At 35.1% G+C, this 26,395-nt stretch overlaps 3 protein-coding genes and 1 non-coding gene across 15 annotated transcripts; 1 reads left to right on the top strand and 3 right to left on the bottom strand.

The window, feature by feature from the left end:
• Window positions 1-5,507: 5,507 nt before the first annotated feature.
• On the bottom strand, window positions 5,508-6,466 carry LOC131009855 (uncharacterized). Its single transcript, XM_057937262.1, has 3 exons — window positions 6,104-6,466; window positions 5,928-6,008; window positions 5,508-5,867 (listed from the first exon to the last, which is right to left on the bottom strand). The coding sequence occupies exons 1-3, from the start codon at window positions 6,464-6,466 to the stop codon at window positions 5,508-5,510; spliced, it is 804 nt and encodes a 267-aa protein (XP_057793245.1).
• Window positions 6,467-13,079: 6,613 nt separating this feature from the next.
• LOC130992847 (uncharacterized protein C57A10.07) lies at window positions 13,080-16,318 on the top strand. Of its 2 annotated transcripts, XM_057917607.1 has the most exons (4): window positions 13,083-14,221; window positions 15,453-15,577; window positions 15,815-16,112; window positions 16,239-16,318. In XM_057917607.1, exons 1-4 carry the CDS (start codon window positions 13,615-13,617, stop codon window positions 16,313-16,315), a joined length of 1,107 nt encoding a protein of 368 aa, XP_057773590.1. In that variant the 5' UTR covers window positions 13,083-13,614; the 3' UTR covers window positions 16,316-16,318. The 2 variants fall into 2 exon arrangements, with proteins under 2 accessions (XP_057773598.1, XP_057773590.1); XM_057917615.1 differs by having other exon boundaries at window positions 13,080-14,221; window positions 15,815-16,318.
• A 1,730-nt stretch (window positions 16,319-18,048) lies between these two features.
• Window positions 18,049-18,139, bottom strand: LOC131007402 (small nucleolar RNA Z221/R21b). Its single transcript, XR_009096104.1, has one exon. It is a non-coding gene; the product is annotated as a small nucleolar RNA Z221/R21b (small nucleolar RNA).
• A 3,270-nt stretch (window positions 18,140-21,409) lies between these two features.
• Window positions 21,410-25,489, bottom strand: LOC130992490 (protein LAZ1 homolog 1). Of its 11 annotated transcripts, XM_057917214.1 has the most exons (10): window positions 25,082-25,489; window positions 24,695-24,770; window positions 24,313-24,594; window positions 24,106-24,162; window positions 23,440-23,548; window positions 23,133-23,317; window positions 22,964-23,052; window positions 22,610-22,865; window positions 22,220-22,465; window positions 21,410-22,093 (listed from the first exon to the last, which is right to left on the bottom strand). In XM_057917214.1, exons 3-10 carry the CDS (start codon window positions 24,526-24,528, stop codon window positions 21,800-21,802), a joined length of 1,452 nt encoding a protein of 483 aa, XP_057773197.1. In that variant the 5' UTR covers window positions 24,529-24,594; window positions 24,695-24,770; window positions 25,082-25,489; the 3' UTR covers window positions 21,410-21,799. The 11 variants fall into 11 exon arrangements, with proteins under 11 accessions (XP_057773197.1, XP_057773173.1, XP_057773165.1 ...); XM_057917190.1 differs by having other exon boundaries at window positions 24,313-24,597; window positions 24,685-25,489; XM_057917182.1 differs by having other exon boundaries at window positions 24,313-24,597; window positions 24,695-25,489.
• Window positions 25,490-26,395: the final 906 nt, after the last annotated feature.

The raw sequence follows: 26,395 nt of genomic DNA, 5'->3' as shown, positions 1-26,395 counted from the left end.
CCCGTTTTACTCACCAATCTAAAATAATAATAATAAATATTTGTAAATTTACTAATTTATCCTATAGACCCATAGCCTTCAAATTAAACATAAGAATCGAAAGAGCTTGTTTTGTTCTCGTCGTGTTCCATCTCCCGAGCCTTTTTATCTATAGATTGCTGGGAATCATTAGCGAGAAATTGGCCAAAATCAATGGGTTTGGGCACCTAGGGCGGCGCTCCACTTATGACTAGATCCCAATTGATGCCTTCAAAGAAAAGGTGCAATCCTCTTTTATGCAATCCCTCTTGTATGCAATTCTCTTGTGCGGTTCCTTCACCAAGAGCCCTTTTATGATATCCTTTGTTATAGTACTTGCCTGCAAATTATCCGAAAATTTGAAGGGCTATACGCCATCATAACGTAGCGCGATTCCCATCTTCCTTGAAAGGAACTGTCATACGCCATAGGCCCATAACAAGCATTTTAGCTCCACCTTTGGATGCACAAAATGGATTTGTGGGAGAAGCTGCGACGCCTCATGGTTGTCTACCACAACATTTTCATCTGTTTCATGGATTCGTGCCGATAATCTGATTTGTGAAGTGCAGAATTTCAACCGAAAACGATAGAGTATTTAATTTAGGGGGCTATATATGGGCTATAGGATATTTAATTTGGGGGTTATGGGCTATAGGATAAATTAGTAAATTTACAAATATTTATTATTATTATTTTAGATCGAGGGCTACACTGAGTAAAACGCGGGCTGTGAATAGAATATTCACCCATTTCCATAATTACATAGCCAAGAATTTATAAATTCTGATGGGGCCATTACTTCTTGCATAAATATGCATGGACTTCATGTACATACTATAGTATTAGGACTTATGAAAGTATAATATACTACTCCCACTGTCCCTCAAACTTAAAATTTATCCTAAAGGGAACAACACAAATTTTAATAAAAATTAATAAAAAAAATATTTAATATATGATGAGATCATTTATAAAAATAGTGTTTAAAGAGTCATAATTGTAAGTTGACGAAAATTAATCATGATAAATAAATAAATAAATAAATAAATAAATAAATAAATAAATAAATAAATAAGTGAATTAAAATGTCAATGAAAACAACTTTTGCATATATATATATATGTACGTAACATATGCACAATAATTGTATTGAAGACAAGAAGGTGAAATGTTTATAGTTGTTTGGTGGAAAGAATCAAGAATCCCATTACTCATAATCTTAAGTGGGGATAAATTTATGTCTCGTCAAAAACAATATTTAAGCGATGAAAATTTTCTGTGTAATAGAAAAGTCCAGTATCCAATCCTCATGATTCTCCTTTCTCCAATTCAAAAAATCAATTAAAGTGGGGCTAAATTTATTGTTCATTTATTATTTGCAAGGGCAACATTTATTATTTATCACAAGCCTTCAAATTATTGTACGATATTATTTAAATTATTCGATGCAAACGGTGGAGTGGACAAATATATAACCGAAAGATTATGAATTACTAGAATTTTTTTTAAGATTATTGGGATAGAGCTACTCAGAAAGTTTTTTCCTTTTTTAATTAGAATTACACAAGAGATATCTGAATATAATTAATTATGCAACCCACATGCAGGCGAGACATCAACACCACACAATGGTGGAAAAATTACACTGCACGCAGGCGGGAATACAACAGTACAAGGTGGGAAAATATCACCGTACGCAAGCGGGATTAAACACCCAAAACTTCTCATAAAGAAGAATCTTTGAGTGCCTCAACTTTTCCACTAGAGCAAGGCCTCAAAAAATTAAAATATATGGCTCATGTACTCATGTGAATGATTTAAAGAACTATTTAAAATAATGAATAATCTATATATAATATAAAAGACCACTTTCAACGGTCATATTTTTCCTCAATTTTTTAACAGTTATTTTTTTCCCCCAAAGTTTTAGGTATATTTGAAAAAATGTGAATAAGCAAAAATTCAGGTTTTTTCCTAAATTTTGAATCATCAATAATTCAGTTTTTATCAAAAATTTCAAACAAATTTGAAAAAACACGAATCACATAAACATGAATTTCAACAATAATTCAGCAACCACACCAACAAAATTAATTCAAAATCTTTATCATTAAAAAAATGACAAATTCTTAAGCAATTGAACAAATATATCTTACATAGGGGTGTTAAAACGGTTCCGGTTAATCGGTTTTAACCGTAACCGAACCGGAAAAATCGGTTTTCGGTTAACCGATAATCGGTTTTTACCGGTTCGGTTCGGTTATTGATTAGTGTGTTCATCACTAATCGGTTCATCGGTTTAACCGGTCGGTTAACCGGTTAAACCGATTAACCGGTTTATTTTATATTAAATTAATTAATTTATATTTTTATATTTTAATTTAAATAATATACATTAATATTTCAAGTATTTATAAAAAAAAATTTGTTCTAAATTATCATAAGTTATGAATTGGTGCAGTGGATAAGACTTTATTCTTTCTTTCAAAGGTCAAGAGTTCAAATCCTATTGCACACATTCTACATATTTGAATTTTTTTAAATAAAAATCGGTTAATTCGGTTAACCGGTTAACCGATTAACCGAATTAACCGGTTAAATTTGGACAAATTGAGAAATCGTGGATTAATCGGTTTGGCCGGTTAACCGATTAACCGGTCCGGTTAACCGGTCTAAAAATCGGTTCGGTTATCGGTTAGGGAAATGACCCTTAACCGGTTCCGGTTAACCGGTAAACCCGAACCGTCCGGTTTACCAGCCCTAATCTTACATAAGAAATTTAATTTCAAAATCTTGAATTTGTTTTTTTCTTAATTAAGGAGAAGATGAAATTTTGAATAGAAATTATTTTCGATCTACTTAAGCACTCGAATGAACTTGTCTTACATAAAGAAGTTTCTTGAATCTTCTTGGATAGAAGATAACTCTTGTAAAACAACTTGAATAATAACCACGCTGAAAGAAAAGGAGAAGAAGTTGTGCTACATCTCTTACGCCACTACAATTGTATTTTAAGAAATTTGAAATAACAATTATATAAGGAGTATATATTTTTTTCAGTCTTACTTTTTTGTCCTTTTTTATTAATGATTAAATATGTTTGTTGGGAATTTAACTTTATTCATTGTTTAATTTTTATGTATTTATGTATCATATTTTCAAATCAATTTGTTTTTTTAGATTATCAATTAAACCATGTTTTTTATAATTTAGTATTATTTGTTCAAAATGAGATTGACTTAACTTATTTACTTTACGATTTATAAATTTAATTATTATTAAACGATGCTCATTAAATTTAATATTATACTCATTCGATTGATAATAATTTACTATACACTATTTTAAATCATATACTCCATATTTACATTAACGATTTTTTTTTGTTATTAAATAATTTAGCTCATAAATGATGATATTTTGGTATTTTTATATAATTTAACTTTTTACAAATTATAAATATATTGGCATGTGCATCGCACGGGAGGACGTACTAGTAACGTTAAAACACAAGAACTTTTAAATATTTTTGATTTTGCAAATAAACTTAAAATCTCGCTTCCAAATACACGATTTTTCACTTCTTTTCGGTTCTGCACATGATAGAATATATTTGATAAATAATTCATTGATGCATTTTTGGATTCTTGTAGGAATCTACTCAATTACATCATTTAAACAGACTTTCGTTTAAAGTTTAAACCATGTAGGCGATTCTGACTTCTACCTCAATATTCATTTATCGAAAATATTTATCGTGTTCAAAATCAAAAACAGAAGAAGAAGAAGAAGAAAAAGAAGAAGAAGAAGAAGGAGAAAATTCATGCATTTAAAAGCAAGATTTTAAGTTTATGTACATAACCAAAAATGTGGGAAAGTTCGTATAATTTGGCGTGATTACCCTTAAAATAATTTATAAAATTCTTGAAGTTTATAGCTTGTTTGAAGAGACCGGCTGAAACCTATATGATGTTCCAAAATTTTATACACATACTTGTATACTATAATGCACGGATTCGCCTAAAATCAACACCGTGCAGTATCCGATTCGCGCGGGGGCGGGTGCGGGCGCGATTCGCGTGGGATTCGCACGGGATTCGCCACCTGCCGAATCCCCCCAAAAATAAAAAAAAATCGGATTCGCGAATCGGGTGCGCCAATCTCACGAATCCGGCTGTGGCGAGGGAGATATAGAGGAATGAGGGGATGTTTCCGGCGAGGGAGAGGGCCGACTGTCGGTTCTTTGTCAGAGGAGGTGCCGCGGCGGCGAATTTTGTGTGAATTGCGGGCGGATTATGGCGTGAAACCGAGAGAGCGAGAGAGAGAGAGAGAGATCTGTGATGTGGGCGAATTTTGTGTGAATTGTGGCCTTCAAACGACGGCGGCGGTGGCGGTTAGAGATAAGAGAGGTTAGAGAGAAGAGAGAGCAGCCTTGAGAGGGTGAGTGTGCGGTGTGGGTGTGCGACAGAGGGAAAGAGAGAGAGATAGAGAGGTTAGAGAGAAGAGAGAGCAGCCTTGGTGTGCGTGTGAGTGTGTGAGTGAGTGTGTTTTAGTGTGTGTGTATTAGGTTAAAAGAAATTGTGCTTGGGCTTGGGCTTCTAATTAATTAATTGCTTTGGGCCTTTAACAAATTTTAATTCTTTAAATAGTCATATATAATAACAATATATATATATATATATAGCAGACGTATCCTTCACGAATAGCACCCTATAATTTTTAAAAATCTGTATCCCCGCACCTGAATCGTATCGCTCCCGCACCCGCCCCCTCGCACCTATGCAACATAGCTTGTATATCAACAAATATTTGTAGGTTTTTCTACTAAAGAAAAACTGTTTTTTCTTTTTCTCAATAGTAATTACGAGAGAGAGGGCCGGCCCATAATTTTTGGAGATGGACTTTGAAGCCTAACCTATTAGAGCATCTCCAATGCATTGGTACTTAGGGGGTGTCTTAGAAGGTGGTCCCCACCTAAGACACACATCTCTCCAATGCATTGCGTCTTAGATGCGTGCTTAGATCCTCATTTCCACAAAATTCACATTTCTACACTTTTATTTTTAAAATTCATATTTTATTAAAATTAAAATTCTACATTACAATAATTTAAAGACATAATTTAAATACAATAAAAAAATAAAAATTACAATAATTTCCTAGGGCTCAATCGGACCAAAACGAGACCAAATGTGTTCCTTCAAGTCCAAAGTGAGACGAGCATGCATCTCCGCGTCTCGCATGGATGCTTGTCGTGCAACAAATGCACGAAAATACGGCGGAGCACCGGCACGAGATTGAGATGCGGCGCTACTCGAAGCTTCGTCGGCGTCTTTTTCCCACTGTGTTGCGTGCTCGCCTTCATCTTCGATGATCATGTTGTGCAAAATGATGCACGTGAACATGATGTCGCTCATCTCCTCCTTGCTCCAAAGATGCGATGGGCCTTTGACGATTGCCCAACGAGCTTGAAGGACACCGAAGGCTCATTCAATATCCTTGCGAGCCGCTTCCTGCATCACTTTGAACCTCTTCCCCTTCGAATCCGTCGGATGTGTAGGACTCTTCACGAATACAGGCCAATTGGGGTAGATGCCGTCAGTCAAGTAGTACTCACTTGTGTAGTAGGCGTTGTTGACTTGATATGTGACCGGCACCCCCATTCCTTGCAGCCGATCATTGAACAACGTCGAGTTGTTGAGCACGTTGATATCGTTGTTTGAACCAGGAGTCCCAAAAAAAGCATGCCAGATCCATAGATCTTGCGATGCGACGGCTTCGAGGATGATGGTCGGTTCCCCCTGATCGCCGCGAGTGTATGCGTCTTGCCATGCCGTTGGACAATTCTTTCACGGCCAATGCATGCAATCGAGGCTCCCTAGCATTCCCGGGAAGCCGTGCTTTGCCTCGTGCATTGCTAGAAGCCGTTGGTAGTCGGCCTCCTCAAGTATTCTGCACCGAAGAGGTGAATAATGGCTCGACAGAATCTGCGCAAGCACTCCAACGAGGTGAACTCTGCAATCCGGATTTACTCGTCGTACTGGTCCGCTGCCCCACCATTAGCTAGCATACGAATAGCAACCGTGCATTTTTGCAACGGCATGAAGCCGGGTCTTCCAAGTGCATCCGTGCGTTGTTGGAAGTATGGATCGGATGCGACGGCATTAACGATACGCAAAAACAACGCACGACGCATGCAAAATCGGCGGCGGAAGACATTGTCGGGGTAGACCGAATTTTCAGCAAAGTAATCCGCGTGCAAACGTAGAGCGCCGGCTTCACGGTCCCGATGAATGTAGGCCTTCTTTGCCACTCTTCGTCGCCACCGACGAGGTTGCGCATCCGGATCGCCAATAGCTTGAACAATTTGATTAAATTCTTGCACAAGATTGGAAAATTCTTGAGCACGTCGCTCATCATCGTGGCTTGGTGAAGAGAAAGACATTTCTTATAGAGAATTTTTGATGTGGAGATGATTTGTAGGTAATAAAATAATTGGAATTAAGTTGGGATATATATAGGTAAGGTGAAAAAAAAATTATTAAAATCTCACAATACCGTTGGAAGCCAACGGTCGAATTTAAAAAAAAAATCAAACGGCTCAATATTTCAAAAAAATCGAATTTCGATTTTTTTTTTAAATAGGGCGCGTCCTAGCCATCCATTTTCTCTCTTCGCCCCGGGTCTCCACCAAGACACGGCTTCGAATCAGGGCGCCACTCCAGCGCGGCCACCACCTTAGCGACCCGGATCGACCCCCCCCCCCCCCCCCTTCGCCCCCCGCCGTGGAGATGCTCTTAAGAATTTCATTCGGTCTGAAATTGATGGATAAGCCTAAATAGATCGTAAGAAAAGGTCAATTAAGCTCGAATTTTTTAGTCATAAATAATATTGAAAGAAATTGAATGGCTTGAACCAAAAATAGTTTAAAAATCGAATTTATTGAATTGATTAACCAAATATTCTTTTATTGTTTAGTTGTCGAACTTCGTTACCTTAATTTTAAATTTGATAATAATTTTTTAATACTTATGAAATTATGTTTTTGTTTCAATATAAAATAAAAACTTTCATACATGAACATTAAAGAAATGCTATCAATTAAGTTAAACGTGCATCAAATATTAATCCCTCGTATAAATTTTATTAATTTTTATGTAACTCGATGTTAAAATGATATTCATTTTTGTTTCTAATACAAGGTTAATTATCTTAATTGATAGTAAAATATAACTTTATAAAAAAATATGATTATAAAAAAATTAGTGTGTTTCAAAAACTTGAGAATTAGGATTAAGGTCGAATTTTTTAATCTAAAATAAAAAATATATTTAAATGGTTTGAATTGAAAATAACTCAAAATTAAATGGGTCGGCCCTAATTTAAATGGACCGAGGTCAATTGACATTCCTATTAACTAAATAAAATTTTATTATGTTCCACTAATTTATGCTATCGTATTTCTTGAAAAGTGATTGGGCATATAAAATCAGTAAATGATATTCACTAAATTAACTACTAATAAACAAAAGTGCCTAAAAAAGCTAATAAAAATAAAATAAAATCTTCAACTTATTACGTTGTTTTATCCATTTCATTAACGCAAAATCTCCTAGACACCCGGATGTATCGTACACTCGAATTGATCCGTACTCAAATCCTGACCCGCATGCTAATCAAAACTCGCATCTTGACTCAAATTGTGTAAATAACACTATTCAGTTATACAAATGTCACTACTTATAACTGACACTATTCAATTATATAAATGTCACTGTAACATTTTAAAATGTTAGTGTCATTTTAAATCTTATAGTGTTATTTAAAATATTATAGTATTATTTACAATCTTATAGTGTCAATTACATGAAGTGTCATTTTATATTTTCGAATAGTATCAATTATACACATTGTCATTTACAATGTTATAGTGTCATTTATACGCAGTGTCATTTGTATAATAGAATAGTGTCAATTACAGGCAGCGTCATTTTTATAACTGAATAATGTCATTTACACGATTTGAGTCAGGATGCGAATTTGAAGCAGAATGTGGATCAGGATTTGGGTACGAGTCAATTCGAGTGTACGATGCATCCGACTGTACTCAAGACCACCTCTTCCTCTTCCATTAATAATATCTTAATTTTCTTTTTGAATTATTCTATTTATAATGTATCAATCAATTAAAAAAAAGATCTAATTATACTAAAAGAAATACGTGGATCCCTCTCACTTTTTGATTAAAATATTTTTAACTTTCTCCTTCCTTATTAAACAAGTGAATTACCACCATTTTATGCCATAAATATTTCTTTATTAAATTTAGAGTTAATAGTGTTTTATGTTCAGAACTTTTAGCATTTTTCATAAAATGTTCGAACTTTCATTTTTCTTTAGAAAATCCTGAATTTTCAGTTTTTTCCATAAAGTGTCATGCTATATAAAATTCGGCGATAAAAATATGATTTATTTCGTCGAATGAAATATATTGGGGTTTGTTATTGTTGGAAAATTATATTAGAAATCACCATTGTTGAAAAATGTTGAAAATTCGAGTTTTTTTGTCATTTTTTCGTCATCAAATTTTGTATAAATGAATATTTTGTGAAAAAAACTAAAAGTTCAAGATTTTTAAGGAGAAAATAAAAATATGAGATATTTTATGAAAAACTAAAACTCATGACATAAAACAATATTAATCCTGTTGTAAATATATCTATAAGATATATCTTATGTGTGTTGACCAAGAAACCTCCCTAAAACCCTAGCTTCCTACTTGTATAAATAGAGGCCTTTGGCCCTCATATTGAATACACTTCATTCGTATTCTCTTCTCTATTCTCTCGCTTCTCTCTAGTTTATAACACGTTATCAGCACGATAGTTCTAGTTCTCTAATCTCATCTAGTTCTCTCATCATCTCCTTTCGATCGTACAAGAAAATCAAATGGAATCTTGTGATATTTGTCTTGCCGATAGTGCCACCACACACACTATTCTTCAAAAGAAGAAGTATTTCCTTAAGTTGACATTAGCCGAGGATAATGTCAACACAATATCAGGTGCATCAAACATCATTGAAGGCTCCGGAAGAGCTTGTATCATTTTACCAAATGATACTAAATTAGTTATTGAAAATGCCCTGTACTCTAGTAAGTCCAAAAGGAACTTACTAAGTTTCAAGGATATCCGCAATAATGGATATCACATCGAGACAATTGCAGAAGGTAGCAATGAATATCTTTACATAATTCTTTTGTTTCAGGCTATAAGCTGACAAAAGAAAAATTAGCAACACTACCTTCTGGAATGTATTACACATTCATAAAAGCAATTGAGACAAACCATGTCATGAACATAAAGTTCAATGATACAAAAAGCTTTAAGCTTTGGCATGATAGGTTTGGACATCCTGGAGCGACTATGATGCGCCGAATAATCAATAATTCATATGGGCACAACATAAAGAATCAAAAGATTCTTTCTACAAATGAATTCCCATGTGATGCTTGTGCGCAAGGCAAGTTAGTCATTAGACCTTCATATACGAAGGTTAATACTGAATCTCCATCTTTCTTAGAAAGAATTCAAGGAGACATTTGTGGACCTATACATCCACCTTGTGGACCTTTTCGATACTTTATGGTATTGATTGATGCTTCTTCTAGATGGTCACATGTATGCTTGCTTTCTACTAGAAATGCAGCATTTGCTAGACTACTTGCTCAAATCATAAAATTAAGAGCTCAATTCCCAGACAATTCAATTAAAAGAATTCGTCTTGATAATGCTGGTGAGTTTACATCTCAAGCATTTGATAACTATTGTATGGCTATTGGAATTGAGATTGAACATCCAGTAGCTCATGTCCATACTCAAAATGGTTTAGCGGAATCATTTATTAAACGTCTTCAAATTATTGCTAGACCATTACTTATGAAATCAAAACTCCCAACTACTGCTTGGGGTCATGCCATATTACATGCTGCAACATTAATTCGACTAAGGCCATCAGCCAATCATGAATACTCCCCAATGCAGATTATTTTTGGCCGAGAACCTGATGTTTCTCACTTACGAATTTTTGGTTGCGCGGTTCAAGTCTCAATTGCACCCCCACAACGAACAAAAATGGGTCCCCAACGAAGACTTGGGATATATGTTGGATTTGATTCACCATCGATTATAAGGTATCTAGAACCTTTAACGGGTGATTTATTTACTGCACGTTTTGCAGACTGTCATTTTGATGAAATGACATTTCCAACATTAGGAGGAATAAATCTACATCCAGAAAAGCACAAGGAAATCTCTTGGAATGAGAAAAACTTATCACATTTTGATTCTAGAACAAATCAATGTGAACAAGAAATTGAAAAGATCATTCATTTGCAAAAGATTGCAAATCAAATTCCTGATGCTTTTGTAGATACAAGAAAAGTGACACAATCTCACATACATGCTGCAAATACTCCAGCTAAAATTGATGTCCCTGAAGGACAAATAGCTTTGGCAGCAAATGAGTCCAAAATTCGTCAAAAACGTGGTCGACCAGTTGGTTCCAAAGATTCTATGCCTAGAAAAAAGAAAGGGGCAAGATATAAACCAAACAATGACGAAAACGACTAATCAATCAAATGAAAGTGATGTAATTCCTGAAGAATTACAAGTATCTGAAAATCATGAGATCTCAATAAATTATTTACATTCAAATCAGATACTAGAGAGAGAAAATATCATCGTTGATGATATATTTGCCTTTCATATAGCTCTTGAAGTTTTAAATATCAGGATCCTGAACATACATCTGTTGCTAAATGCAAACAGAGACTTGATTGGCCAAAGTGAAAAGAAGCTATAGAAAGGGAATTAAATTCCTGTGATAACCGGAAAGTATTTGGGCCTATAGCCTTAACTCCGGAATCTAAAATCCCTGTTGGATATAGATGGATTTTTGTTAGAAAGAGAAACGAGAAAAATGAAGTTACGAGATATAGAGCAAGACTCGTAGCACAAGGTTTCTCACAAAAACCAGGAATTGATTATGAGGAAACATACTCTCCAGTAATGGACGCTATTACTTTTAGATTTTTGATTAGTCTGGCTGTGTCACAAAGGCTTGATATGCGCCTTATGGATGTAGTGACTGCTTATCTATATGGGTCATTAGATACTGACATATATATGAAAATTCCTGAAGGATTTAAAATGCCTGAAGGATTTCAGTCACAACCCAAAAGCATGTATTTAATTAAACTGCAAAAATCGTTGTATGGGTTGAAACAGTCTGGTCGTATGTGGTACAATAGACTGAGCAAGTATCTTTTGAAAGAAGGATACAAGAATGATGAAATATGCCCTTGTGTTTTCATTAAGAAACCGAAAGTGGATTTGCAATCATAGCAGTTTATGTTGATGATTTAAATTTAATTGGGACTCCTGAAGAGCTCAATAAAACTGCTGAATATTTGAAAAAAGAATTTGAGATGAAAGATTTGGGAAAGACAAAGTTTTGTCTTGGTTTGCAAATGGAACGTATCCGTGGAGGTACGTTTATCCATCAATCCACATATACAGAAAAAGTGTTAAAACGCTTCTATATGGATAATGCACATCCATTAGCATCACCAATGGTCGTTAGATCTCTTGATACTAAGAAAGATCCATTTCGACCAATTGAAGAGGGTGAAACGATACTTGGTCCTGAAGTACCATATCTAAGTGCAATTGGAGCGTTGACTTATCTGGCTAATAATACTAGACCGGATATAGCTTTTTCCGTTAATCTTCTGGCAAGATTTAGCTCTGCACCCACTTTGAGACATTGGAATGGTGTTAAGCACATTCTACGTTATCTAAAGGGTACCATTGACCTTGGACTATATTATCAAGAAAATTCTGATAATACTCTAGTGGGGTATTCGGATGCAGGATTTTTATCCGATCCACATGAAGCTAAGTCACAAACTGGATATATTTTCACATGTGGTGGAACTGCTATATCATGGAAGTCTGTGAAGCAAACCTTGACTGCAACATCCTCAAATCATTCTGAAATCATTGCAATCCACGAAACAAGTCGAGAATGTGTATGGTTGAGAAATGTGATGAGTCATATCCAAGAGTCGTGCGGGTTAGCTTCATCAAAGGCCAAACCAACTGTTTTATATGAAGACAATGCTGCTTGCATCGCGCAACTCAAGGAATGATACATCAAAGGTGATAGGACGAAACATATTTCTCCCAAGCTCTTCTACACACACGACCTTCAAAAGGGTGGCGATATCGACGTGCAACAAATTCGCTCAAGTGAAAATCTGGCGGACTTATTCACCAAGGCATTACCAACATCGACATTCAGAAAGTTGGTACACGAGATCGGCATGCGTCGACTCAAAGATATTCAATGATCTCAAGTTCAGGGAAAGCAGTTGTACTCTTTTTCCTTCGACTAGGTTTTGTCCCATTGGGTTTTCCTAGCAAGGTTTTAATGAGGCAACATCTTTTGTTTTAGGGATTGGTCAATCAAGGGGAAGTGTTGTAAATATATCTATAAGATATATCTTATGTGTGTTGACCAAGAAACCTCCCTAAAACCCTAGCTTCCTACTTGTATAAATAGAGGCCTTTGGCCCTCATATTGAATACACTTCATTCGTATTCTCTTCTCTATTCTCTCGCTTCTCTCTAGTTTATAACAAATCCTTAAATTTATGTGCTTCAACTTTTGGAGATATTATTAATATTACGGAGGCAGTATTAGAGCATCCACAATGGTTACACGATAGCCATTACACGATAGGGCTATCGTGTAAATGAGCTATCGTGTAACCGTTGCGGGAGAGGTTTACACGAGGGCTACACGTTCTATCGTGTAGCCCATTTGTTCATTGCGTGTTTCACACGCGCCATTTCATGTAAGTTATCGTGTAAGCTATCGTGTAAGCTATCGTGTAACCCCACTGCAGCATCTTTACACCATGTGGTTCCCCATCATAAAGTAGGCTATCATGTAAGCTATCATGTAACCCCATTGCGGATGCTCTTAATCACTTACAAAAAAAAGAAGATTGCAAACTATTATTTCATCAATCTATAGAAAAGGTTGAGCTTTCTCGATACATTCATGTAAGGATGAAAGCAACTAATTCATCATCATCTAATGAAAATTAGATTAGTTGACCATTCCTGGCGAGATCCCAACAATTTACAGATCACCCTAAAAATTTTAGGAAAATCATAGTGATTTGTTTAATTCCCTTATTTCTTCATCCGAATTCAACACTACTGCCTTTTTTATTGAAGCTCAGAAACGCAGATTCTGAATTCAGTGCCAAAACAGATTCATAATCACTTCGAATTTCACTGCAGTCTTCACTCCATTCGACCAAATTCCCAAACGGGCTTCGTCAAATCCCCAACTTTTTCAGTCCCAGCATTGTAAATTTCTTGATTTTTTTCATTCCTCATTTCTTTATTCCCTTATTCTGGAAAAGGGCATGCTTGAAATTCCATGGTGCCGCTATTGTTTCTCTTGATTTGTTGTACAAAATTGCAGTAGTTTTGATTGGATTTTACCTTCATCTAATCTATGAAGCCAAGTTATTCATTTGGATCTAGTAGTAGTAACAGTCCCAAGTCATTCCAAGCATATCCAAGGAGGGATTTTGACTTAGAATCTGGGATTGCTAAGAGATCACGAAAGCCTAAAAATAATCTGCTGAGAATGATCAAATCACTAGGAAATAGGGTACATCATTATGTTAAGCTCCACCCCCTTTTGCTGTTCTTGATTTGCTTGTCAATTGGCGTTTGTGCCCTAATTTTATTCTCTGTTTATGATGGAGGTGTGAGAATGATGTCTACTTATAGGGCAGTAGAGGGGAATGCAGATAGAGATAGAGATAGATATCCTTTTGCTAGCTTAAGAAATCTTGTAATGGTAGCCGGGCATTCGGTTTACACGAGTAGTAGTTGCGAGAAGGTGGATAAGGAGAATGCTTGGTATTTGGAGGCGTATCAGAAGCATCCGGGGCAGGCTGCAACGTTTGTCACTCATATTGAAAAGGGCGTGGAGATTGCAGCCAGGGATGATGCGACATTGCTCTTGTTTAGTGGGGGTGAGACTCGGAAGGATGCTGGCCCGAGGAGCGAAGCTCAGAGTTATTGGATCGTGGCAGAGTCCAAGCAATGGTTTGGTGAGCTGTCGTCTTGCTTTTATATATAGCTTTTGCAAGTTGTGTGGAATGTGGTTAGTTTTTTGGTGAGATGAAGATATATGTTATTGATCAACCTTATAGGATTTTGATGTTTGAGTATAATAGCTAAGGATAGATTCATGAATGGGATGGATTGATAGTTCTTTAAGTCACTTACCGTTTGTTTAGTTGATGCGTATGAGTTTTCAAGCCGTGATCTTTTTGTTTAAGTAACATTTTTGCAAATTTTGAAAATAATGTATATAACTTGTTGATTGAGAAAATTATGCCTTTCGTATTCTGAAATACCCTAAGTTGCAACCTTCTGCCTTTGTGTTTTGTTTGTTTCTTGGACTCGGCATTAGTCTTTGACAGTATGCAATGACATCATATATGTCATAAAATCTTTGTAGTATTGTCTTAGAGTGCAAATGTCAATTTGATCAAGTGTAACAGCAATTAAGTGACATAATTCGATGTCATCTCTACTAGAAAATCTTGGTATACATTGGGGATCTATGTTGAATAACGTTGATGTGTTTAAGTACAATCATGGTCTGTGTGAATTTGGAATATTCCCTTTGGGAAGTGCTATGAATGGATATAGTGAGTTTAATGAAACCAAAGATTCTTTGAAACTTGTGTTCTCATGAGATTATAATTGTCTCAAAAAACTTTAGAGTTGTTTACTCGTAGCACCATAAATGTTCCTTGAGATAATACTTTTATTTCTTATCTTTGTGAGTTTCTCATATCTGGTTGTCTTGCCTTCGCACCTTCCATGCATTCATCACTCAGAAATGGTTTTTGATTGTAAAGATTTATAGAGATTTTAGGTGTGAAGGGTGGTGTCGCCAAAACCATCTTAATGATTTTTTTTTTATTTTTTTGGTAATGAATAAACACCTTAGAGAGTGCTTCGCTTCGTGATAGATTTCTAATCATCTACAGTTCTACTTGCTTGATCTCACTTTATTTTAGATGCGTAGAGTGACATTTGAAATGAGTATTCACTTTGATTTCTCCTCGGATGGTTTCTTTTTAGCAATCTTTTGCTTTCGCGTTGATTTTATAATTTATCGTGGACACGTTTCAGGTACTCAATCTGATGGTTACATTAGTAACAAAGATAATGTATTTTTTGATGTTGGATTGCAAATTTATTTTCTAGATTTTGTATATCTTGTGGTTATGTCCTGACTGTCTATTTCCGTGTGGAAAATATGTGAAGGCAACCGAGACAGCGTGAGAAGTAGAGCACTCACTGAAGAGCACGCTCGAGATAGCTTCGAGAATCTGCTCTTTAGCGTGTGTCGTTTCCGAGAGCTTACCGGCACATATCCACACAACATAACTGTAAGTTCATGGTCTCAAGCTTATTGAGTTTGGTAGTTAAGATTTGTAATCGAGTTCTTGAGTAATATATTTGAGTCCCCGTTTCTTGAATGAGCTAACTATGCACGTCAATTATCCTGATCCAAGCTCATATTCAATGGCACAATCATAATTTTGCTAGTATCTTGACCTATCAGTCCGTCTTGCACGAGACTTACCCTTTAAACTTATGATGAAGCCGTTCGCCTTGTTACTCAGGTTGTAGGTTACGACTTTAAGGAGGAGAGGTTCGTCCATCTACACCGTTCGGCAATTAGGTTTCCGGAGTTCCGGTTCCTCTACTCAGGCACGCCGTCCTCCCAAGACTCAAGGGAAGCTGCGCTGAAAGGCGAAGCACTGGTGAGGGCTCAATTTCAAGAAGATCCTTACGGTTGTTTAGGCGCGTTGAGTCGCAAAAAGCTCGGCCGCGACCCGTTCCATCGGTCGATCCCGTACCCTAATGGATGCCCAGAGATCAAAGGTTTGTTCACATATTGTGGAACTGCACCATATCCAGGTTGGCTGCCTTGGGCTTAATAAGTTAATAACTTCTTCCTAATTATTTTTTTCTTTTTTGGAAGTTTTATACAACATAAGCTTGCATAGTTGATGATCATTCATTTCCCTCCTGTAATTATTGTAGAGAAAGAAGAAGCAGGAATTTTTGTGTATGCTAGAGAGACTTTGACTGTTAAACTTACTTGCTCCTTTTACTTTTAACAACTACTCGTGTCAGAAACCCATCAAACGGTCCTATTCCGATCCAAACCCACATTTGGTGTTATATTTGTAATTCTGCTAGTATTTGGATTCAAATATCAGAGCTGTAAATAAATTAAGTTATTTACAACCTATTTGGAGTTTTACTTGGAAAAGTTCATTTAGTGAAGCTCGATGAATAAACAAACTAAGTTTGAATTTGATCTATCTGGAGTTTGATTTGGAAAAGTTCATTTAGTGAAGCTCGATGAATAAACAAACTAAGCTTGAATTTGATCTATTTGGGGTTTGACTGGGAAAAGTTCATTTAATGAAACTCGATGAATAAACAAACTAAGGTTGAATTTGATAGCATTCAATTTATTAACTTGTGAACAAATTTGTCAACTGATTGAATTTGAAAATATAAATTATTTATTAGATATAACTTATATTCATATATTATAATTAGTCCTAATTGTATTGAATTTTTTATTAACTCCATTTATTATTAAAAAAAAGTAATGATAATTTATTATTTTGAATATAAATATAAATTCAAAATGTTCATTTAAATTCAATTAAATTCATGGACTTTGAAGTATTCAGTAAATAAAGTTTAAAATTTTAATTCAATAATAAATAAATTAAACTTAAGTCTAATAATGATATTCAACTTTGCACGATTATGATATAAGTACTCACTTAATACAAAAGCTCTTTTAAATTATTTTGTTTCTTTTATTTGTACAAAATAATTAATTGCTTATTATAAACACATAAAGTATACTCAATTTTTAACTTAGAGAACCCACATTGATCGACCTATCCGCTAGACTCAAGTCGATTTGAGTCGACCAATGCAAGGTGGGGCGACTCGAGCTCAACTCATATGGATGAATTGGGCTCATCCGTTATTTTGTGCACACCATCACACCAATATGGGACATTGACTCATAACCGACTCATCCGTGGTTGGAGACAACAAATGTAGATGCTCTAATACTTCCTATGTCGCTGTCTCATCGATAATGACTCATTTCTTTTCAGCACGAATTAGAAATTCTAAATTCTTTTGAATTCATGTCAAAATTAGGAGTGTCAATTCTTCTACTATAAATGTATAATCCACATTGCACATTCCTTCATCCCGCAAGGCCACAACTCAAAAAAAATTATTGACATTGTCTTAAAACTTGGAGAAAATTAATTTTAATTTTCGGATTTATCCACATTTAGCAATTTCTTTAGTAAGGACCGATTCACACATGTAACCATAGATTGCCGAATTATTATATCAATTATTGATATCACAGCGGAAAATAAATTTTTTATAATGCTAAATAAATATTTGATTTAATCCAAAGATAGAAAACAACTTAATTTCTCGATAATATCAGTAACCAATTAAGATATGTAAAGCAACCGAAAAAACTTTTTGGGCATTAGGTCAGATAATTATTTGGCGATTTCAATATCTAAGACGGTTTCAAAAATATTTCCAGAAATTCTCAAGAAAAAAAAAATAATTTGAAGAACCATCAGAGACCAAAAGTTATCCCCAGAAGCAATAAGATGCTGTTCGGTCCGCATCATGGTTTGAACTTTCATAAGAAAGATCGCATCACTTGGTTCATCGCTCATACAAATCGAAACATATGTAGTGTAATAATTCATATAATAAATATAAATAACTTACAAAAAAGCTTAGACACTTGAAGAAAAACCTTTCAAAATATAAAATGAGAGATCTAGGGCTCAGAAATTGTTTGGGTATGAGAAATTATCGTCACACGAAGATCGTCGGAGTGGTGCATGACATTCTCTAAATTCTCATCACCGCCCTTCAAAATCAAGCTAGTTTCAATTTTCAAAATTACGTAATTTGAATGTTTCTTGTAAAAAACAAAACAAAAAATGAAAGGGGCAAAAATACAAAGAGAGAGACTAGTGACGAAAGCTGCATTCAGCTGAGAATATGGAATGATATAAAATTGCGAGGTTCCCAATTTATAAGAGGGCGAAAATTGAAAACCCTAATCGTTGGGGTTGAATCATGGTTTTACCCTTGGGCTATTTGGAATATTAAGGCCTACAACATTACAGCAAAAAGCCTGGGCCCAAATTGCAAAAGCTTAGAAGGTTCATTTGATGTAGGGAGTTGAGCGAATACTAACACATTCGAGCTTGGTTCGTCTAAATATTATGTTATTTGAATTCGAATCAAATTTGACTCAAGCTTATGTTTTGTTGATTAAGCTCAACTCGTCACCTACTTACCAAGATCAGCTCGTGTAATACTCGATAATGTTACTCGATAATATTCCAAATATTCTCTTGATCTTAATTAAGATGTTACTCGAGCTCCAAATTAATTCGTTTAAAGCTCGCGCACTAATTCGATTAAAAACTCGATTGAAAGTTCGTGAACATGCTCGCGAACATGTTTGGAACAAACGAATCTAAACATAATTGTTCGGAACATATCTCGCGAACGTGCAAGATAAAATTATCATGCTCGTATACTATCAAATCAAGTTTCAATCCAACTATTTTTAAGTCGAATTTCGAATAACTTATGAGTAGGGTTGTAATCGAATCGAATCGAAGCGAATATCACCATATTCGATTCGTATTCGTGAAATTATACTAATATTCGATTCGTGATTCGATTCGATTTCGAATATTAAATACGATTCGATATTCGATTCGTTGTTATGTACGAATTATTCGATTCGATTCGAGTATTCGATTCGTTTTATGAATTTTTCTTAATTTTCTTACGAATATTCGATTTGAATATTCGATTCGAGTATTCGACTTGTATTCAATATCATTCGATTCGAAAATATTCGATTCGAAATTCTGAAGAAAAAAAAATAGTAGATGAGGCGTGTGATGGCGACTGGCGGCAGGCGACGAGCCTAGTAGACGGAGACGGTAGCAACAGTCGGAGAGGGCGACGCCGCGGCGAGGTGCTGGCGACTGGCGAAGAGGGCGACGAGCGACGCTAGCAGATGGAGACAGCAGCAGCACTGCAGCAGACGGAGAGGGATACGCAGCTGCGCGGCGACGCGGCGTGAGTGGAGAAGAGAAGAGGAAGTGCGTGGAGAAGAGAAGAGGAAGCTCAGGCAGGCCGCTAGAGGAAGGATGTTTCAGATCTGGAAATATGGAGGCGCGCCTAGTTAGAAATGAATTAGGGTTAGAATTGTTTATACTATTTTTTGGAATCTAGTGTTCTAGTTGTCACAACTTTTTTGCAATAACAGTCATATGCGTGTGTGTATAAATCTATTAATATATGAAAACACAGTTTCTAAAAACTGTTTTTTGGCGCCAATTTTGGAAGTTATTTCTACCGAATAAATTGACCAATTTTTTCGGTGATAATGGCGACACGCGATGAAGTGAGCAGTTTTTCTTTGTTACAGTTTTATATGTTTATCTATTATGGTAATTTCAATATTTATTAGCCTTATTTATCTGCACGTCTTTCACCGGAAAAAAATTGCCCACCTCTCTACCAAAACTGAAGCCCTAAAGCTTTTCCTCTCTCATTTTTGGGAAAAACAACTTCGTCGCTTATGTCTCAATCTTTCGTGGAATGTTTTCAGCAAGAATTTTATTTCTTCTAAAGTCTCTCTCTCCGCACATCTCCGATGACAATCGCTTTCACTTTCTACGGTGGATTCTACATGAGAACAAGTCTAATAAGTCGCTTCTTGTAAATAAATATATATCACTAATTTTCTTAATGCTGGTGTCATGGACTAGTTTCGAAATCTTGAGATATATATACATCTATAAATTGTAGCGTGAAGAAATCAATGAGCTTGCTATAATTTTTTTTTATTATGTGAATCGAATTTAATTAAGTAATGGAAGGTTAAAAAATTAGATATTACAAAAATTATAATTAAAATGTTAATATTCTATATATATATATATATATATATATATATATATAATTAGGGTTAGAATTAGATATTATAAAATTACAATTAAATATTAAATATATTATATATTATATATCGAATCGAATATCTACGAATATCGAATCGAATATCACAATTTCATATACGTATTTGAATAATAATCGAATCGAATCGAATATTTGTTATCGAATACGAATCGAATAATTTCGAATACGAATAGGGCAATTTCGAATCGAATCTCGAATCGAGCAAAAATATTCGATTCATTTACAACCCTACTTATGAGTAGTCTTATTTATTTATAATTATAATTTTATGTTTTTGTTAAATTAGAAGTGCGTATAGGATATTATATTACTTTTGATCTTGTAGTTTTGAATTAAAATTAATATATTTATTGCAAAGCAATTTTGAAGCTGCTCCCTCCATACTTTTTTTTTTTTTTTTTGATCGGGCAAAGTCATGTTAGATGTTAGTAGTTAGTTTCTCATCCACTCCAAGAACCACCTTATCTCTCCATTCGCCAAAATTCACCTTATATCTCCCAATCTCCAATTCGCTCCCAAGAGGGATCGAACCCGGGTCACTTCACTTAAGTGAGGACCCGGTGGCCAGTATAATCATAACTTTGACCCTATAATATCTTTTTAACTCGAATTTATATAAATATAAATACAACTTAAACTGCATCAAATCTTTCGATCAACTAAAGCTATCGTGAATTGGAATTTATCAAAATTTGAATAAGAAATCGTGAAAATTTAAAATTTCGAGAGGAAAATCCGACTACAAACTCGATCTATCTTTGACCAATTCTTCTAAATTTTTCATTTCAAAATCCTCGCACAAACACTATATCTTAGACGGTGTCATCTGTGGCATTTAAAATTACAAATCAACAGACTCTCAGTCTCACATAGATCAAGTTTTTTTTTTTTCATTTTTTTCTAAAAGTCCCCCCACGATATCATACATTAGTACCACAAAGAACCAAGATTGCATTATTCTACTTCCATCGGACTTCACTAAGCAGTGCATCCACCATTCACAAACACGCACATGAACACAAACACGACCAATGTGTAGTGATAAAAAAATATACTATTCACACAACTATCCAAGCATCTACGCGATCAAGAAACAAATTCAATCGAGCACGAAATGATTTCACAACATTAGCTTGTAGACCACAAAACTGCATTAGATGTCATATTATGTTACATACATATGTTCTTCAATTGATGAATAGCAAAAGCAAGTCCAATTCTAGATACTCTAAGTTTGTAATTCCTTAGATAGCCAATCCCTTCACCCATATCCTAGAGGGGGCTATAATTCTTCTTGCGACTAGCACCATAAAAACAATGCCTCGTCGCAGTTAGAAACCTAAAGTTCACTCAGATTTACAAATTGTATCTTCCTGCATAGTTACGCCTAACCTAAAAAGTAGATACCTGAATGGAATGCCCGCTAGAACTCAAGAAAGTCGTGAAGAGGATAAATTCACAATGTGCAAGTGCAGTTAGAGATAGTCACCTGTGGCCCATTTCGGAAGCAGGTTAAACATAAGTTATCTGTGTTTCAACCAAGACGAAGAAGTTCTAGATTTGTACTGAGGTCTCTTCCCATCAGAAACACCGCTGTCACTCAAACTGCCTTCAGGAAGGTTCTCACGCACATCGGAGAATTCTTTCGTTCCTGAGATCAATGGGACAAGATGGGTATCATCTTTGGACTTCCTACGCTCCTCATCATACCGTTTCACATTTTCAGATATCTGATGGAAAGTTTTGTTGATTTTAGCAAGTCCTCTTTCAACCGGTTCTACAACGTGTGACACTGTGAACCTCATGTCATCAACAATCTAAGAAAAAATATCAAATATTAACAGTTGTTTATGGTGACGGCAGAAAGCTCATGCAGTGCATTAATAGAGAAAATAGAATTATGTATAAAATTGAATAAATAGAAGAAAGGATGATGATCTCACAATTTCACCACTACCAATGACCACATCACGAACGCTCTGATGGAGTTTTGGAGTTTGCACTCTGTCTTCCTGCCGAGAAAAGCGAACTCTGGTGGATCGTTCACAATCTTGAACCTCATCTGGATCTGGTGGAGTTCCTAGTGATGCATAATCTGCCAGCACAGCTACGTTTCTTACACATCTCTCTCCACGTTTGTAAGGTACAGCTGGAAAAACATAAAGATGTACCACAGCAGCAACACCCATCTGAATAACAAGGATAACATCAGAAATTTGAGAAGAAGGATACTAAAACTTATTCAAAGGCCTTTACTACTTCAGTGGATCAGCATAATTTAGAAGCTTTTTTTTATCTAAATTGCAAGTTTGCTATTGAAATACTTCCCACACCTCAATACAGATAATATAGTCTTGTATACGTGTTTTCAGAACCAGTGCCAGTGACCCTTGCAAAGCTCCAAAAGAGAAAAGAAATGCAACGGCAACACCTTGCCACCATGTCAGGAACACAATCGACTTAAATGTCAGAAACTTGGCCAAAGGTTTAATAGGTTCCAACTTATTCTTGGTAACAGAATAGAATTGCACAAGGCAATACAAGGCCCAAGTCTGGCTGAAATTGAGAACAACTGCCAAATATGGATAACTGCAGGCAAATTACAAGCTGATCAGCAAAAAAAAATTCAATCTTCAAAAAGTACACACAAAAACGCTACACTGAAGAGCCTCAAAGCAATAACTTACGCATAACCCCATTCAAACTTTCCTTCTCCATATACACCTAAAGACTGAAAGAGCATTGCTAGTGCCGCACATATCAACTTCAGTATCATCTGCAGATATAGAGATTTAGATTACAGCCAATACATATAGATAACATTATATTCCGCTTAATGAAAAATAGCATGCATACATATTGGACGATGCCAATTTTCACGCCTTGATAGAAATCAGAGCCGAGTTTCCAATCTTTTAGACAACAATTCAATGGAAAAGGGTGCTCAACGACTCCATAAGCATACGTTTCATCTATAATAGGTAGACTAGAAGTGATCCAGTTCTGGTTTTCCATAAATTCAATGGTACTTTCCTCCCCACCTGCAGGATGTGATATCAGAAGAAGGGTCATAAAAGAAGGTATCAATTGTAACAAGTTCAAGAAAAAAATAGCACCACATAAAGATATTATTATAATACAAGTTTTGCACCAGAGGACATACCTAAGCAGGCTATGAGATACCTCTCAAAGCAATACAAAGCAAAAGCTTCATAACAGTCCCGAACAACTTCACAGTTAAAAGCAGCCTCAGCATTCAATAACGACAAGAACTGTTCACAAAATGTAAGGACATCAATTAGAAAATAACAACTTTATCCCATCCTGATTAGAGAAAATAAAACATATAGAGCATGGATAATTGACAACCAAATTTCGGTGAAGTACACCTAAGGATTACTTTTTTTTTTTTTTTGATAAGGAAAGTAAATACACCTAAGGATTACTAAAACATCTTAAATCTTATATCCATCAAAATAGTTGTATGATATTTATGATGGTATTTCCAAGACAAAAGCAACATACTGAGAGACAGGTTTCTTATTAAGAAGTAGAGTGAACAAATCAAGTAACTACATAACATCAACTTGATGAAGTTATTTTAACATACACAAAATAAGAATCTAGTTTATCAGTATAACTGTATAATGCAGTGAACAGTGCAGAAACAATAAGAAAGAAAGAAATCAGGGAAACAATTCCTCCATCAACATGTTATTAATCTATTTCCGTTCAACGGAGATAACTCTCATCTCTTGAATGCAATGATGCTCTAACATTGAGAGGAAATATGAAATAGATTAGATAAGGAATGATAAGCTATCATTACCGATTCCACTGCATAAACAGGAACCATTAGAATCAGCCCAACCAGGAATTTCTGCTCCTGAAACAAAATAAAGGAATACCGATGAAGATTGGAAATGGAAATTAAACAGAACTAAAACAAATTTATCAGCAAAGAAAATGCGCAACATATAACACTACTTTAAAACTATTGGACATGTTTTAAGACAGCATAAAACCTATAACGAACCTCCGGCTTATTGTATGCAGCTAAGTGCTCAAAGATAAGAAACGTCGACAGAAGAAGAGCCACTGCCACAAATATGCCCGCGCTGGCAACCGTCCATTTGTAGAGGGACGACGTCTCAGCACCCAAATTGATAGACAAAAATCTAGAGAACCTGTCTGTTGATTCACCTAAAGTGGCAAAACAGAGTAACAATACTAAAACCCCCCTCCACCACATTGCAGATCATCCAAGCTTCTCAGCACATCAAAACAAATTGAGCTCCATCAACAAGAACCTAATATCCTGCTAAACAACCCCATCCCACCTGCCAATTAGTTTAGGCTACATTTCAGGTAGAAAAATGGAACAAAACAAAAGGAAAAAAGTACACACTCTCACACACTTGCATTTCGAAAATGTGAGCTACTTAGAAAAACCAGCTGAAGAAACTACCGATAGCAATACATTCACCGATTCCCCTACCACAAAAAACTGGCGTGCAATCAAATAATGGATGAAATATCCAAATATACGAATTTCCTAGTACACAATTATCATCAAACAATAAAAATAAGTAAGAAGCAGCATATGCCTAAATATTATAATGCACATCTTCACCAATACAACTATTTCATTCGTCCAACAACGAGAAAGTTGACCAACACACTTGTGAAAAAAATACCAAAAATATCATTTAAAAAATCCGAGCAAAACCCTAACGCAAGTTCGTCAAATTAATCAAATATAATCAAAACGAAGTGTAAACTGTTTTTTCAGGCCAGAGCTAAACCTGTTCTCCTTTACAGAAACTGATGGCCAAAAACCTCCTAAAATAACCAACTAAGTTTTTCTTCTTCCCTATTTTCGAGGCGATAGTCAATCAAGTGCACGCAATTATTAAGATTCAGTCCAGATTAAACAATAAGTCTCGAATCTCAACGCACGAGCTCCGAGTGTGTATATCTGTATGTGTGTGTGTGTGTGTGTGTGTGTGTGAGGGGGGCAGAGAGAGAGAGAGAGAGATCGTCTCTATCGACCTTTGCTTCGACGGTTGGGAACTGAGGAAAACCCATCATGTTAGTGTCACCGTGACGGCACACAAGTAGCTCACAGTCTCAATACGTGGCGAGTTATTTGTGTGCGCTGTCGCCCCTGGCTTGTTGGAGAGGCCGTCGTTTTAGCCTTTCTTTAGCTGTTTTTCTTGTTAATGGATTTAATTCTCGTGTTTAATGGGGAAAAAAGGTACTGCAAAATATAATTTTGAGGGACAAAATGGGCATTAAGTATAGTAAATTTGGAAAATTTTAAGAGGGACTAAGCTTTTTTAAAGAAAAACGAGTTTTACTAGATTGTTACTATATCAAAGTTAATCTAGAAAATGAAGATTTGGAGAAAGAAAATCTGAAAATTGAAAAGAAAAGAAGAACTGAGAATTTTCTTAGGAAACATAAAAGTTAAGGTGAAAATTGGAAATAAATGTTGGATTTTGCATGTCTCGTGATTAGATAGCGCCACATAATAATATAAGTTCACATTATCTTAATTTTTTTTAAGTTTAAATAAGAGTTATGTTTTCGACATAACCGAAAGTAATGTAACGAATTAGTTAATACTAATATAGAGGGTTAGTCAACAAATTATTTTTAATTACAAATTGTGAAATTATAAATTTTGTGAATTCATCTAATAAGTGATAAGGTCATCATAAATCTTCATGATTTAAAAAATGATTCTTAATTTATATTTTTAAATAATTTTTTATTTTAACTCATTCCGTGCATAACAAGAAGCTGAATCTATTAAATTATCATAGAGTTTATAAGTATGTATATAGAAATTAAATGTTGGATTTTGTAAATTAAAGATTTTTGTTATGGGCCTTACCCATTTTGATAAATATATATATATATATATATATAAAGGATTTGGGCCGGATTGTGATAAGAGAAAAGGATGGACTATTGATCATTTAAATACAGGCATTTTAATTTATATTTTAAAATCATCGCACGTTCAATTCTATGGTACTATCTTGCCCGTACAGAGAGGGAGGAATATCATTTTACGTTGTAATTTATTTATAAATATAATTTTCTTTTTTTAT

The sequence above is a fragment of the Salvia miltiorrhiza genome, chromosome 1 (genome assembly GCF_028751815.1).
Source record: "Salvia miltiorrhiza cultivar Shanhuang (shh) chromosome 1, IMPLAD_Smil_shh, whole genome shotgun sequence".
NCBI lineage: Eukaryota > Viridiplantae > Streptophyta > Magnoliopsida > Lamiales > Lamiaceae > Salvia > Salvia miltiorrhiza.
This window is presented reverse-complemented; position numbering and strand designations above follow the sequence as displayed.

What these genes read in the sequence shown, in the direction of transcription:
- LOC131009855 (XM_057937262.1), bottom strand. Translation starts at nt 6,466, where the DNA reads ATGTCTTTCTCTTCACCAAGCCACGATGATGAGCGACGTGCTCAAGAA. An exon ending in TGCCGTTGCAAAAATGCACG is followed by an intron (nt 6,009 to 6,103) that starts GTTGCTATTCGT and finishes GTGCTTGCGCAG; the next exon opens with ATTCTGTCGAGCCATTATTC. An exon ending in GGCTTCTAGCAATGCACGAG is followed by an intron (nt 5,868 to 5,927) that starts GCAAAGCACGGC and finishes TGGCCGTGAAAG; the next exon opens with AATTGTCCAACGGCATGGCA.
- LOC130992847 (XM_057917607.1), top strand. Translation starts at nt 13,615, where the DNA reads ATGAAGCCAAGTTATTCATTTGGATCTAGTAGTAGTAACAGTCCCAAG. An exon ending in AGAGTCCAAGCAATGGTTTG is followed by an intron (nt 14,222 to 15,452) that starts GTGAGCTGTCGT and finishes AAATATGTGAAG; the next exon opens with GCAACCGAGACAGCGTGAGA. An exon ending in TGGAACTGCACCATATCCAG is followed by an intron (nt 16,113 to 16,238) that starts GTTGGCTGCCTT and finishes TAATTATTGTAG; the next exon opens with AGAAAGAAGAAGCAGGAATT.
- LOC130992490 (XM_057917190.1), bottom strand. Translation starts at nt 24,528, where the DNA reads ATGTGGTGGAGGGGGGTTTTAGTATTGTTACTCTGTTTTGCCACTTTA. An exon ending in CTGCATACAATAAGCCGGAG is followed by an intron (nt 24,163 to 24,312) that starts GTTCGTTATAGG and finishes ATTTTGTTTCAG; the next exon opens with GAGCAGAAATTCCTGGTTGG. An exon ending in CTGTTTATGCAGTGGAATCG is followed by an intron (nt 23,549 to 24,105) that starts GTAATGATAGCT and finishes TTTTGTGAACAG; the next exon opens with TTCTTGTCGTTATTGAATGC.